Source organism: Heterodontus francisci, chromosome 1 (assembly GCF_036365525.1).
Source record: "Heterodontus francisci isolate sHetFra1 chromosome 1, sHetFra1.hap1, whole genome shotgun sequence".
Classification (NCBI taxonomy): domain Eukaryota; kingdom Metazoa; phylum Chordata; class Chondrichthyes; order Heterodontiformes; family Heterodontidae; genus Heterodontus; species Heterodontus francisci.
The window spans coordinates 202,276,948-202,290,712 of record NC_090371.1 but is presented as its reverse complement, the minus strand read 5'-3'; the positions used below and the strand labels follow the sequence as shown (position 1 = coordinate 202,290,712).

Below are 13,765 nucleotides of genomic sequence, written 5' to 3'. Positions count from 1 at the left end.
AATAATGAACTAAATGGTACAGTTTTAAAGGAGGTGCAGTAACAAAGAGACCTGGTGGTGCATGTACAAAGATCAGTGAAGGGATGAGACAGTTGCGAAGGGTGTCAAAAATGCATATGGAATCCATGGTTTTATTAATAGAGGAATAGAGTACATACGCAAGGAAGTTATGCTAAACTTTATAAAAACACTTGTTAGGCCTCAGCTGGAATATTACTTTCAATTCTGGGCACCACAATTTAGGAAAGATGTCAAGGCCTTAGAGTCAGTGCAGAATACTGGAATGGTACCAAGGATGAGGGGAAAAAAGAAAGACTTGCATTTATATAGCACCTTCCACAACCCAAGGACATCTCAAAGTGCTTTACAGCCAATGAAGTACTTTTTTTTGAAGCGTAGTCATTGTTATAGTGTAGGAAACTCAGCAGTTTGCACACAGCAAGCTCTCACCAACAGCAATGTGATAATGATCAGATAATCTGTTTTTGTGATGTTGAATTAACATACAAACATACGAATTAGGAGCAGGAGTAGGCCACTCGGCTTCTCAAGCCTGCTCCGCCATTCAATACGTTCATGGCTGAACTGATTACTCCACATTACCACTGACCCCCGATAACATTTCACCCCCTTGCTTATCAAGAATCTGTCTATCTCTACCTTAAACATATTCAAAGACTCGGCGTCCACCACCTTTTGAGGAAGAGAGTTCCAAAGACTCTCAGAGAAAAAATTTCTCCTCATCTCTGTCTTAAATGGGCGACTCCTTATTTTTAAACAGTGACCCCTAGTTCTAGATTCTCCCACAAGGGGAAACATCTTTTCCAAATCCATCCTGTCAAGACCCCACAGGATCTTATATGTTTCAATCAAGTCGCCTCTTACTCTTCTAAATTTCAGCGGATACAAGCCGAGCCTGTCTTATCTTTCCTCATAAGATAGCCTGCCCATTCCAGGTATCAGTCTAGTAAACCTTCTCTGAACTGCTTCCAATGCATTTACATCCTTCCTTAAATAAGGAGACCAATAATGTACACAGTACTCCAGATGTGGGCTCACCAATGCCCTGTATAGCTGAAGCATAACCTCCCTACTTTTGTATTCAGTTCCCCTCACGATAAATGATAACATTCTATTAGCTTTCCTAATTACTTGCTGTACCTGCATACTAACCTTTTTAATTAATGTTCTAGGACACCCAGATCTCTCTGCATCTCAGAGCTCCACAATCTCTCACCATTTAGATAATATGCTTCTTTTTCATTCTTCCTGCCAAAATGGACCACTTTGCATTTTCCCACATTATACTCCATCTGCCAGATTTATGCCCACTCACTTAACCTATCTATATCCCTTTGTTGCCTCCTTATGTCCTCTTCACAACCTACTTTCCTAACTATCTTTGTGTCATCAGCAAATTTAGCAACCATACCTTCGGTCCCTTCATCTAAGTCATTTATATAAATTGTAAAAAGTTGAGGCCCCAGCACAGATCCGTGTGGAACACCACTTGTTACATCTGCCATCTCCTTATTATCCATTATTAACTCCCCAGACTCACTTTCTATACGACCAATGTTCACTTTGTTAACTCTTTTCTTCTTTAAATATCTATAGAAACTCTTACTATCTGTCTTTATATTTCTAGATTTAGTGCTTTATGTGTACAATAGCATAGCGGTTATTTTACCTGAGGCCTGAGTTAACGATCCAGAGACATGAGTTTAAATCCCATTAGGGAACTTAAATTCAGTTGATTAAAAAAATTTGCAGTACGAACTTAGTATTAATAATGGTGACTACAAAATCTTTGGATTATTGTTTTAAATTCCATCTGGTTCACTTATGTCCTTTACAGAAGGAAATCTGCCATCCTTACCTGGTCTGGCCCATAAATCACTCCAGATCTACAGCAATGTGATTGACTCGCATTAAAACCATAAATGCTGCCAGACCTGCTGAGTATTTCCAGCACTTTTTTGGTTTTATTTCAGATTTCCAGCATCTGTAGTATTTTATTTTTATTTTAGTGATTGACCTATAACTGCCCTCTGACATGGCCTAACAAGCCACTCAGTTATACCAAACCGCTAATCAGTGGTTCAAGAAGGCGGCTCACCACCACCTTCTCAAAGGTAATTAGGGATGAGAAGCAATGCTCACATCCCATGATGAATATAAAAAAAGGCGACTGGCAAAAAAATGCTGCGAGGAAACATTATTTTACATTGCAAGTTGTTGTGATTTGGAATGCACTGCCTGATTCAATAGCAACATTCAAAATAGAATTGTATAAATACTATAAAGGATTTACATTTTATAGGGAAAGAGCAGGCGTGTGGGATTAATTGGATAGCTCTACCAAAGAGCCGCCACAGGCATGATGGGCCGAATGGCCTCTTTCTATGCTGGATCATTCTATGATTCTAAGCTTCAAGTTTTCTGAAATAAATACACAATAATTTAATAAACAGTATAACTGAAGAAACGTAAAGCAAATTTAGAATTTGTTGCAGGTCTTACCTTTCTACAATTTGAAAAGTTTGAATGACATCCTTTGCATGAAACCAAAGGAAATACACCTGAAAATAAATTATATTTTTACAAAACACATAGAATGCACTGGCACCATTCAATAATAACCAACTAAACGGCAGATACATATACATGCCTGGGAGAATGTGTGCACTGCATGAATGGCAGGAAAGACACCTTTGGCGGCGGTGAGGCAACTTGAATATCCAATGTAGTAACCAATTTTAAACATATCCAGAACTAAACTCAAGATGGCAAATAAGGTTAAACCACCTGGCAAATAAAGAAATATAACAAACTTTAAGCTCGAGGGAAACACAAACGAGTCTAAAGTATTAGAATTAGAATTAGAACATTACAGCACAGTACAGGCCCTTCGGCCCTCGATGTTGCGCTGACCTGTGAAACAATCTGACCTACACTATTCCATTTTCATCCATATGTCTATCCAATGACCACTTAAATGCCCTTAAAGTTGGCGAATCTACTACTGTTGCAGGCAGGACGTTCCACGCCCCTACTACTCTCTGAGTAAAGAAACTACCTCCAACATCTGTCCTATATCTATCACCCCTCAACTTAAAGCTATGTCCCCTCGTGTTTGCCATCACCATCCGAGGAAAAAGACTCTCACTATCCACCCTATCTAACCCTCTGATTATCTTATATGTCTCGATTAAGTCACTTCTCCTCCTCCTTCTCTCCAATGAAAACAACCTCAAGTCCCTCAGCCTTTCCTCGTAAGACCTTCCCTCCATACCAGGCAACATCCTAGTAAATCTCCTCTGCACCCTTTCCAAAGCTTCCACATCCTTCCTATAATGCGCTGACCAGAACTGCGTGCAATACTCCAGGTGCGGCCTCACCAGAGTTTTGAACAGCTGCAGCATGACCTCGTGGCTCCGAAACTCGATCCCCCTACTAATAAAAGCTAACACACCATATGCCTTCTTAACAGCCCTATTAACCTGGGTAGCAACTTTCAGGGATTTATGTACCTGGACACCAAGATCTCTCTGCTCATCTACACTACCAAGAATCTTCCCATTAGCCCAGTACTCTGCATTGCTGTTACTCCTTCCAAAGTGAATCACCTCACACTTTTCCGCATTAAACTCCATTTGCCATCTCTCAGCCCAGCTCTGCAGCCTATCTATGTCCCTCTGTACCCTACAACATCCTTCGGCACTATCCACAACTCCACCGACCTTCGTGTCATCCGCAAATTTACTAACCCACCCTTCTACACCCTCATCCAGGTCATTTATAAAAATGACAAACAGCAGTGGCCCCAAAACAGATCCTTGCGGTACACCACTAGTAACTAAACTCCAGGATGAACATTTGCCATCAACCACCACCCTCTGTCTTCTTTCAGCTGGCCAATTTCTGATCCAAAGCTCTAAATTACCTTCAACCCCATACTTCCATATTTTCTGCAATAGCCTACCGTGGGGAACCTTATCAAACGCCTTACTGAAATCCATATACACCACATCCACTGCTTTACCCTCATCCACCTGTTTGGTCAGCTTCTCAAAAAACTCAATAAGGTTTGTGAGGCACGACCTACCCTTCACAAAACCGTGCTGAATATCGCTAATGAATGTATTCTTTTCAAGATGATTATAAATCCTATCTCTTATAACCTTTTCCAACATTTTACCCACAACCGAAGTAAGGCTCACAGGTCTATAATTACCAGGGCTGTCTCTACTCCCCTTCTTGAACAAGGGGACAACATTTGCTATCCTCCAGTCTTCCGGCACTATTCCTGTCGACAATGACGACATAAAGATCAAGGACAAAGGCTCTGTAATCTCCTCCCTGGCTTCCCAGAGAATCCTAGGATAAATCCCATCTGGCCCAGGGGACTTATCTATTTTCACACTTTCCAAAATTGCTAACACCTCCTCCTTGTGAACCTCAATCCCATCTTGTCTAGTAGTCTGAATCTCAGTATTCTCCTCGACGACTTTTTCTTTCTCTTCTGTAAATACTGACGAAAAATATTCATTTAACACTTCCCCTATCTCCTCTGATTCCACACACAACTTCCCACTACTATCCTTGATTGGCCCTAATCTAACTCTAGTCATTCTTTTATTCCTGATATACCTATAGAAAGCCTTAGGGTTTTCCTTGATCCTATCCGCCAATGACTTCTCATGTCCTCTCCTCGCTCTTCTTAGCTCTCCCTTTAGATCCTTCCTGGCTAGCTTGTAACTCTCAAGCGCCCTAGCTGAGCCTTCACGTCTCATCCTAACATAAGCCTTCTTCTTCTTCTTGACAAGCGCTTCAACTTCTTTAGTAAACCACGGCTCCCTCGCTCGACAACTTCCTCCCTGCCTGACAGGTACATACCTATCAAGGACACGCAGTAGCTGCTCCTTGAATAAGCTCCACATTTCGATTGTGCCCATCCTCTGCAGTTTCCTTCCCCATCCTACGCATCCTAAATCTTGCCTAATCGCATCATAATTTCCTTTCCCCCAGCTATAATTCTTGCCCTGCGGTATATACCTGTCCCTGCCCATCGCTAAGGTAAACCTAACCGAATTGTGATCACTATCACAAAGTGCTCACCTACATCTAAATCTAACACCTGGCCGGGTTCATTACCCAGTACCAAATCCAATGTGGCATCGCCCCTGGTTGGCCTGTCTACATACTGTGTCAGAAAACCCTCCTGCACACACTGGACAAAAACTGACCCATCTAAAGTACTCGAACTATAGTATTTCCAGTCAATATTTGGAAAGTTAAAGTCCCCCATTACAACTACCCTGTTACTCTCGCTCCTGTCGAGAATCATCTTCGCTATCCTTTCCTCTACATCTCTGGAACTATTCGGAGGTCTATTGAAAACTCCCAACAGGGTGACCTCTCCTCTCCTGTTTCTAACCTCGGCCCATACGAGTAGACGAGTCCTCAAACGTCCTTTCTGCCGCTGTAATACTCTCCTTGATTAACAATGTCACCCCCCCCCCCCTTTTACCAAAGAAGAAACCGCATTCCTCCCATATGACTTTAATTGGCATTTTAAAGGTATCTTCATTTTCATACTATGTGCGCTGGGAATTTGTTTCCCGTTCTTTAAATTCCTAGTTGATATGCTGTAAATTATTTGTGGTTCATTAGTTTCACAAACGCCGTGTTAACATGTTCTGCGCCAATCCCTTCCCCTGTCCCTGACCCGTACACGATGGGTTTATTGATGCATAAAATACTAAAACCAATTCTTATTCGTGTAAAGATACAAATAAGCACTTCAGTGGTGACATTAAAACCATATATGCTAGAGCCGGATTTGTCACAAACTGCTCTCTAGCACACTCTTCAAGTTACTAGAAATATTCCACTTTGTTTCCAATTGCATCATGTTCAAATACAGCCACACAGACCACTACGCTGCTATTACCAAAGTAAGAATTATAATATCTAAAAAAATGTTACAGACAATTCCCAGTAAAATTTGCATAATAGCCCCTTTAATACAGCATCGCAATTTGAGAGTATATCCGAATAATTGTCACAGACCACAGTCTTTGTTCTTTGAAATGTAGTCTAGCATCCTATACTTGCATACGGTACCTCTCAGCCACCTTGGTCCGGCGTGGTCATCTATATCGGCGACCAGCCCTCTCTTTCCGTGCCGTCTTACGAAGTACCAAAGCATCCATGCCAGTTGCATTACCATGAGGGTACTGAGGTAGGCTAAGATGTGCTCCTGTGCCACTCCGGCTTTCTGAAATATCCCTGCCACCGACAGCACCAAGCCCAGCACAAACACGTTGATGCCGTACTGAACGCTCAGGGTGACGGCGTATTTCAGGGAGTAGGTCTCTGCTGTGGAATGAGTAAGCCTTCCGAAGTTTTGATTCTCCACTGTAAGGCACTTGCTGGAGCGCCGCTTGCTGTGACACAGATCCTCTAATCTGCATCCTTCATCCATCATCAGCTATCGTTTGGATATTTAGGCACAGCCCGATCTGAAAAGAATATAACCTTTCAATAATGCTCTCATTTATGATCTCATCCAGTTGTAAATACGTTCCCGACAGATAAAAATAAAGTCTACTTTCACTATTAATGGCAATTTCAATTAACAAAGATAAATAGATATTGATACAGACAAACAACGCCGAAGACAGAGAAGACAAAGGTAGATACCGATGGGCAAGTTCATTTTGATACTGAAAATTCTTTGAATTCAGAAACTTCTATATATTTAATTCTACTTAACACTGTTCTGCGTTGGATATTTCACACAAACACTCTACTTTCCTGTTGCTAGTTTTCAATTTATAGCCGATATTCATGAGTGAAACTTCGAGTCTCACTCCACCAGGCAATATTCACACGTAGCGTTTATATTGCCAACGTGTTTAACCGGAAACTTCACCTAAAATCACACTCTGTATAGAATCTGAAAAGTTTGGAAGTATCAAGCAGCAAGGTTCCAATATTCTCTGTCTGTGTATGATTTATTGATCCAATCCGTGCCTCTTTATACATAGGTGAAAATATCATGTGTCTGCAAAGTGTACAGGAGTCGGACTAACGTCCAATCCCATTCTCTCTCACTTCCCGGGCCCTGCTCGGTGGAAACGTGACCCCGTTGACCCAGCTCATCCTTCCACTTTGCTTTGCTGCTTTTTAGTTGCTAACTATTCACGAAGTTACGCGCTCACTCTCGCGGTGGCATATGCCAAGCTTATCTATATTATTTAAATTCCAGTCAATGTGTTATCAAAGCGACCCGAGTGCTTACTCTTTTGTTTAATGTAATTTCTTTTAGACTTTGAGGACACTTGTTTTCAGGAGGAGTTAAGATTGTTATTAGGTCCTATTTATCTACTTGATGTTCATCTGGAACAGGGCGAACTGGGCAGGATAAATCAGAGCCTTTTACCTGTCTTGCTTTTTATTCTCAGGTACCAGGATTCGCTTACGGCGTAATGCTGAAAAGCAAGAAACCTTAGGCCATCTTGCTAAATTGTTCCATTGATCAGCCCTCCGGGGACCAAGCGAGGCAAAGGATTGGGTCAATTTTAATTAAACCATAAAAAGGTATCACTGGACAACCCAGTGTGAATGGGATAGAAAAGAGCACAAGCGTCCCTCCACTAATAAAATACTCTTGCAGGTCGTCCAGTTAAACTAAAAGGTTGCAAAAACAAAAACTAGATCACATTCTTACGGTCCGTGATGCGGTTTAACGTCCTGCGGTGCCCGGTAGTCACGGAGGCTCAGGGGTTGTGGAGTGGGAGAGGCAGAGTAGTTCTACAGCTATGTTAGACATTTGGGAAGGGAGCAGCGAGAATGCCTTAGACTGAAAGGTTACTAATAGGGTGGACAGTTGAGACATCGCTGTGTGAAAAAGTTGGAGATCGCCGGAGAGAAAGGCAGCAGTGAGAAGACTGGAGAGAAAGACGAAATGTTAGGGATCAAAGAGGTAACGGAAAGCAGCAAAAACGGTTAGAGCGTAACAGCAAGAAAAGATAGAGACTCGGGGACAGAGGAAAAACACAAAGAGCAACAAAAGCACAAAAAGAGAGTGCGAGAACAAATAGGACAAGGACAGGAGGTGTTACTGAAATTTCCTATCTTGTACTACTTTTTAGCGGTTGCATGTCAAGTTTTTTGGTTCACATTTTTAGAAACATAAATTTCAGCTCCGAGAAAAGAAACAAAGAGTAACAGTGGCACGGAAGAGAGTATGAAGATCAATCTATTAATCAGAGAAAAATAAGCTTGATTTAATAAAAACGAAGTGCTGGAAATACTCAGCAGGTCAGGCAGCATCTGTGGAGAGAGAAACAGAGGTAACGTTTCAGGTCTGTGACCTTGCATCAGAAGTATTTCAGATTTCCAGCATCTGCAGTATTTTGCTTTTATTTAAGCTTGATGCAATGTTTCATTCCAATGTTTGTAAGATCAATGAGTGAGTTAAGTAGAGTTTCTGAATACAGTTGGGGCGGCACAGTGGCGCAGTGGTTAGCACTGCAGTCTCACAGCTCCAGGGACCCGGGTTCGATTCTGGGTACTGCCTGTGTGGAGTTTGCAAGTTCTCCCTGTGTCTGCGTGGGTTTCCTCCGGGTGCTCCGGTTTCCTCCCACAAGCCAAAAGACTTGCAGATTGGTAGGTAAATTGGCCATTATAAAAATTGTCACTAGTATAGGTAGGTGGTAGGGAAATATAGGGACAGGTGGGGATGTTTGGTAGGAATATGGGATTAGTATAAATGGGTGGTTGATGGTCGGCACAGACTCGGTGGGCCGAAGGGCCTGTTTTAGTGCTGTATCTCTAATCTAATCTTGGCCTCTATGTTAGGAACGAAAAGAAATCCTAAATACACTAGGGAAATACACAAAACCTTAGAATGAAAGCTTTTTACATGACCTACTCAGACTAAGCTGCCATTGGAAAGGGAATGGGGAAGAGGAAGGGAATCCCAAATTTCTTGGAACTAGCTCTGTTTTAATTATATAGGATGCAGTTATACTGCCACAGTTAAACTGTCATATCAATACAAAAGTAGATGCGCAACATGGAAGCCAGGCCCGATCTGATTCCCAACTATACTCCACATTCCCGCCTACCCCTGATAACCTTCCACCCTTGCTTATCAAGAATCTATCTACCTCTGCCTTGAATATATTTAACAAAGTGATTGATGACAACGCTACGTCATCAGGATGCGCCGCAGTGCGCACATGCGCACATGGTCTCAGGCCCTCTGCGCATGCGCTGCGGTCCGGATTGTCAGGACCAGGTTGCGCATGCGCAGATGACATCATCGCGTAACGAGGGAGGGAGGTCGGGGGGGAAAGGAGGGAAGGGAAGGGAGGGAGGGAAGGAGGAAGGGAAGGGAGGGGGGGAAGGGAGGGACGGGGGGGAAGGGAGGTCGGGAGGAAGCAGCGGAGCGGAAGGGGAGTGCCTTTTTCTGTGCATGCGCCATAAACACAAGGACTGGCTGATGAGATGGAGCCAATTAATTTGCCCAACAATTGCCCGGAAGCACCTTCGGATGGAGGTGGCCACGCGCTGGACATCAGTCGCGTGCCACAATCCATGGATCCTGAGCGTTTCACCCCCTGGCCTAATGATCTGATGGACCATACATACGCCCGCCTGTTCAAAGCTCCACTTCCCCCACCTGCGGTACCCTCTCCTTGCTGTTCAGTTACACAGTCACCTGTTCCTGCACCCATCCAAGCAGTGCACGTGGACACACAGTCACCTGTTTCCCCATCCGCCCTTGAAACAACCATGCAAAGCCTTGTGAGACTCTGCAATTGCCAGCTGCTGCCTGTCAAGCAGAGAAGGCGTCCAAAGGGGTCAAGCACTTGGAGAACATTCAGCAAGAAGAGACTGAGCACTAAAAGAAACAAGCATGCCGTGTCCAGTGGTAGCAGAAATGTGAATGCTCTTGCTGCGGACACAACTGGTGAGGTGGGAGTGCAGCCACACCATTCTCCATCCTCAGTGTTGCTTTAAGGCAAAGGTAGATAAGAGTGAAAGAAATGGAAGATGATGCTGATAGTAGTAGGCAGGATTAAATGGGAATGGATGGGAAGACGCACGAGTAGCATAACCACTAGCAGGGAACAGCTGGGCTAAATGGCCTGCTTTATGTTCATAGTCCAAAAGAAATGTGCTTCTTTTTCCAGCACCCTCACATCATTCATGTTTTCCCTGAGAGCAGCATTGAACCATCACGAGATAGGGGCAGTTACATCATCCTGACTCCCACAGCTGAGGTGATTCATTGGCCTATATTGCAGAGCATAAAGCATGCGCAACAGTAATTTCATTGGAGGGAGGGAAGCTCTGACACTGATGTTCTTTCATTATTTCCTTTCATGTAAAATGTGCCCTTGAGAAAACAATCCTTGACACTTAAGGACGGCATTCCAGCAAAGGAGGCAGTGCGGGAGATGACGCAAGGATGTGATGATTCCTGCATCTGAGGTGGGTAATAAGTGCTTCATTGGCGACGTTATCAATTGGTGCCTTCACTGCAGAACTTAAAAAGGTGTGCACAACAGTAATTTCAGTGGATGGAGGGAGGCAAGCTCTGACTCTGATTTGCTTTTCTTCTTTTCATGTAAAACATGCCGTCGAGAAAACAATCCTCGAGACTTACGGTCAGCATTCAAGCAACGAAGGCAACTGGATCATGCTGCGGAGCTCATCACGATGTGGAAAGGAACATTGCATTTATGGATGAATTGGGAATGCACATTGGGATGCGCTTGGGGAACATTCACCAAGAATAGACTGAGCTCAGACTCTTGTGACTTTGCCTTCTTCACATGGACAATACAGTAGTGGAATAGAGAGCCAAGCATTCATTCACCACAAGGCTCTCCAGGAACAATCTCTTTAGCTATGCATAGCAGAGACTCGGCCTGTCTGTCTAACGGGAATGCTGGACACATCCATGCACAGCAGTTCCTCGGATACTTAATGAACTTAATAAAACTTTTCAATAATTAAACCCAGAATTGTTGAGGTTTTGTTTTGCATGCTATTTCCCCGACTTTGCAACTGCACTTCAGATATTCAACTATGGTGGAGGGGTGGAGGTAGGGGGGTGGAGGAAGGGGTGGGTGAAGAGGGGGAGGGGTGGGTGAAGAGGGGGAGGGGTGGGTGAAGAGGGGGAGGGGTGGGGAGAGCAGGGAGGGGTGGGGTGAGGGAGCATGCAAAATGCAGGGACCAGACAGTTGCAATGCCTGAAGTACTGTGGAGAAGGGGAGAAAGCAACTGGATTGGGCATCCGCAGCTGGAGGGAACGGCTGAATGGAGAGGGCCGGAAGCGAGCGTGCGAAGACCTTGGTGTCACCGGGTCCAGGGACTGGCCGGTAAGTCTTTTGCTGTTGTGTTTATGGCGCATGCACAGAAAAAGGCACTCCTCTTCCGTTCCGCTGCTCCCATCCCCCACTCTCTCCCCTTCCTCCCCCTCCCCCCCTCCCTCTCCCCCTCCCCAGCTCTCCCCCTCCCCCCCACTTCCCCCTCCCCCTTCTTTACCCCTCCCCCTTTCTCCCCCCCTCCCCCTCTTTCTCCCCCCCCTTTCTCTCCCCCCCCCCCCGGCACCGCTCCCGCTGCTCTCCCCGCTCCCCACGCTGCTCTCCCCGGCCCCCGCGCTGCTCTCCCTGGCCCCCGCGCTGCTCTCCCCGGCCCCCGCGCTGCTCTCCCCAGCCCCCGCGCTGCTCTCCCCGGCCCGCTCCACTCTCTCACTCCGGCCATTGTATTCTGCCACGTGTTTGTTAGGTTTCATCTCTGTGAAACTTTGAGCAGCGCCATCTTTAGTCCTGACAGCTGCTACAGTCGCAAGCTGTGACGTTTTCGTGGCACATGCTGTATTTGCGCATGTGCCAAAACAGCGCCACCCACCGATCGAGTTGTCGACAATTGCGGTCTATATTTAAAGACTCTGCTTCCACCGCCTTTTGAGGAAGAGAGTTCCAAAGACTCATGACCCTCAGAGAGAAAAAATTCTCCTCAACTCTGTCTTAAATGGACGACCCCTTATTTTTGAACAGTGACTCCTAGTTCTAGATTCTCCCACAAGGGGAAACATCCTTTCCAAATCCATCCTGTCAAGATCCCTCAGGATCTTATATGTTTCAATCAAGTCGCCTATAACTCTTCTAAACTCCAGCAGATACAAGCCTAGCCAGTCCAACCTTTCTTCCTAAGACAACCCACCCATTCCAGGTATTAGTCTAGTAAACCTTCTCTGAACTGCTTCCAAAGCATTTACATCCTTCCTTAAATAAGGAGACCAATACTATAGACAGTACTCCAGATGTGGTCTCACCAATGCCCTGTATAAACTGTCGCATAACCTCCCTACTTTTGTATTCAATTCCCCTCGCAATAAACAATAACATTCTATTAGCTTTCCTAATTACTTGCTGTACCTGCATACCTTTTGTGATTCATGCACTAAGTCACCCAGATCCCTCTGCATCCTCTCACCATTTAGATAATATGCTTCTTTTTTATTCTTGCTGCCAAAATGGACAATTTCACTTTTTTCCCCATATTATACTCCATTTGCCAGATCTTTGTCCACTCACTTAACCTATCTCTATCCCTTTCTAGCCTCCTTATAGGTAACTCAAACCTGAAAACCATATTTTAGAATGCAATGGACCAGCTACACATTTGCTTGAGGAACTCTAACAAGGCACCATCAGTTTTCTGGTACCTCACTCATATAGTAAAATTATCAGTTTGGACATTACACATCAGGCTAAGCAACAAGAGAGTCATCACAGCTAAACCTGATCCTATTTCTACCCTATGTATTTCCATGCTGACTTCCAGCAAAGGCCAGTAGTTAAGCTCTAGCTTCATCTGATTTCCCCCCTTCCCCAGCTCAGGGACACAAATGACGATTGTAGTGTTCCCACAATTGTGCCAGCTTTTTAAAAATTCATTCAGAGGATATGAGTGTTGCTGATAAAGCCAGTATTTATTGCCCATCTGTAATTTCCCTTGAGAAGGTGGTATGAGCCCCCTGGTTTGATGGCGATGATAGAGTAAGAGATATCATAGAAACAAAGAATAGTTACAGCACAGGAGGTGGCAATTCAGCCCATTGTGGCTGTGCCTACTTTCTGCAAGATCAACTCACCTAGTCCCACTCCCCCACCTTTTCCCCATAGCCCTGCAATTTTTTTCTCTTCAGGTAACTATCCAACTCTCTTTTGAAGGCCTCAATTGAACCTACCTCCATCACTCTCAGACAGTGCATTCCAGATTATAACCACTCGCTGCATAAAAAGGTTTTTCTCATGTCGCTGTTGCTTCTTTCGCCAATTACCTTAAATCGGTGTCCTCTGGTTCTGGATCCCTCTGCCAATGGGAACAGTTTCTCCCTATCTACTCTATCCAGACCCACATCATTTTGAACACCTCTATCAAATCTCCTTTTAATCTTCTCTTCTCCAAACAGAAGTTACAGCTTCTCCAACCTATCCACATAACTGAAGTTCATCATCCCTGGAACCACCTCATGAATCTTTTTTTTTGCACCCTCTCTAATGCCTTCACATCCTTTCTAAAGTGTGGTGCCCAGAACTGTACAGAATACTCCAGTGAGGATGAAGTCAAATAGGCTTTTCCTTGTTTAGGTTCCCTCATCACCTGCCACATGCCCAGTCTGGCAGCTACATTCTTCAGGACTTGACCAGCTTGGTCAGTAGTGGTACCA

General features: G+C 44.4%; 1 protein-coding gene across 1 annotated transcript in view; it reads right to left on the bottom strand.

Moving 5' to 3' along the window:
• otop1 (otopetrin 1) overlaps positions 1-6,490 on the bottom strand; it is a 30,037-nt gene extending 23,547 nt beyond the window's left edge. Inside the window, exons 1-3 of the mRNA XM_068032708.1 lie at positions 6,130-6,490; positions 2,672-2,808; positions 2,524-2,582 (exon numbers count right to left, since the gene is read on the bottom strand). Coding sequence (XP_067888809.1) covers positions 2,524-2,582; positions 2,672-2,808; positions 6,130-6,490 — 557 coding nt within the window. The remainder of the gene's footprint in view (positions 1-2,523; positions 2,583-2,671; positions 2,809-6,129) is intronic.
• Between the last annotated feature and the right edge of the window lie 7,275 nt (positions 6,491-13,765).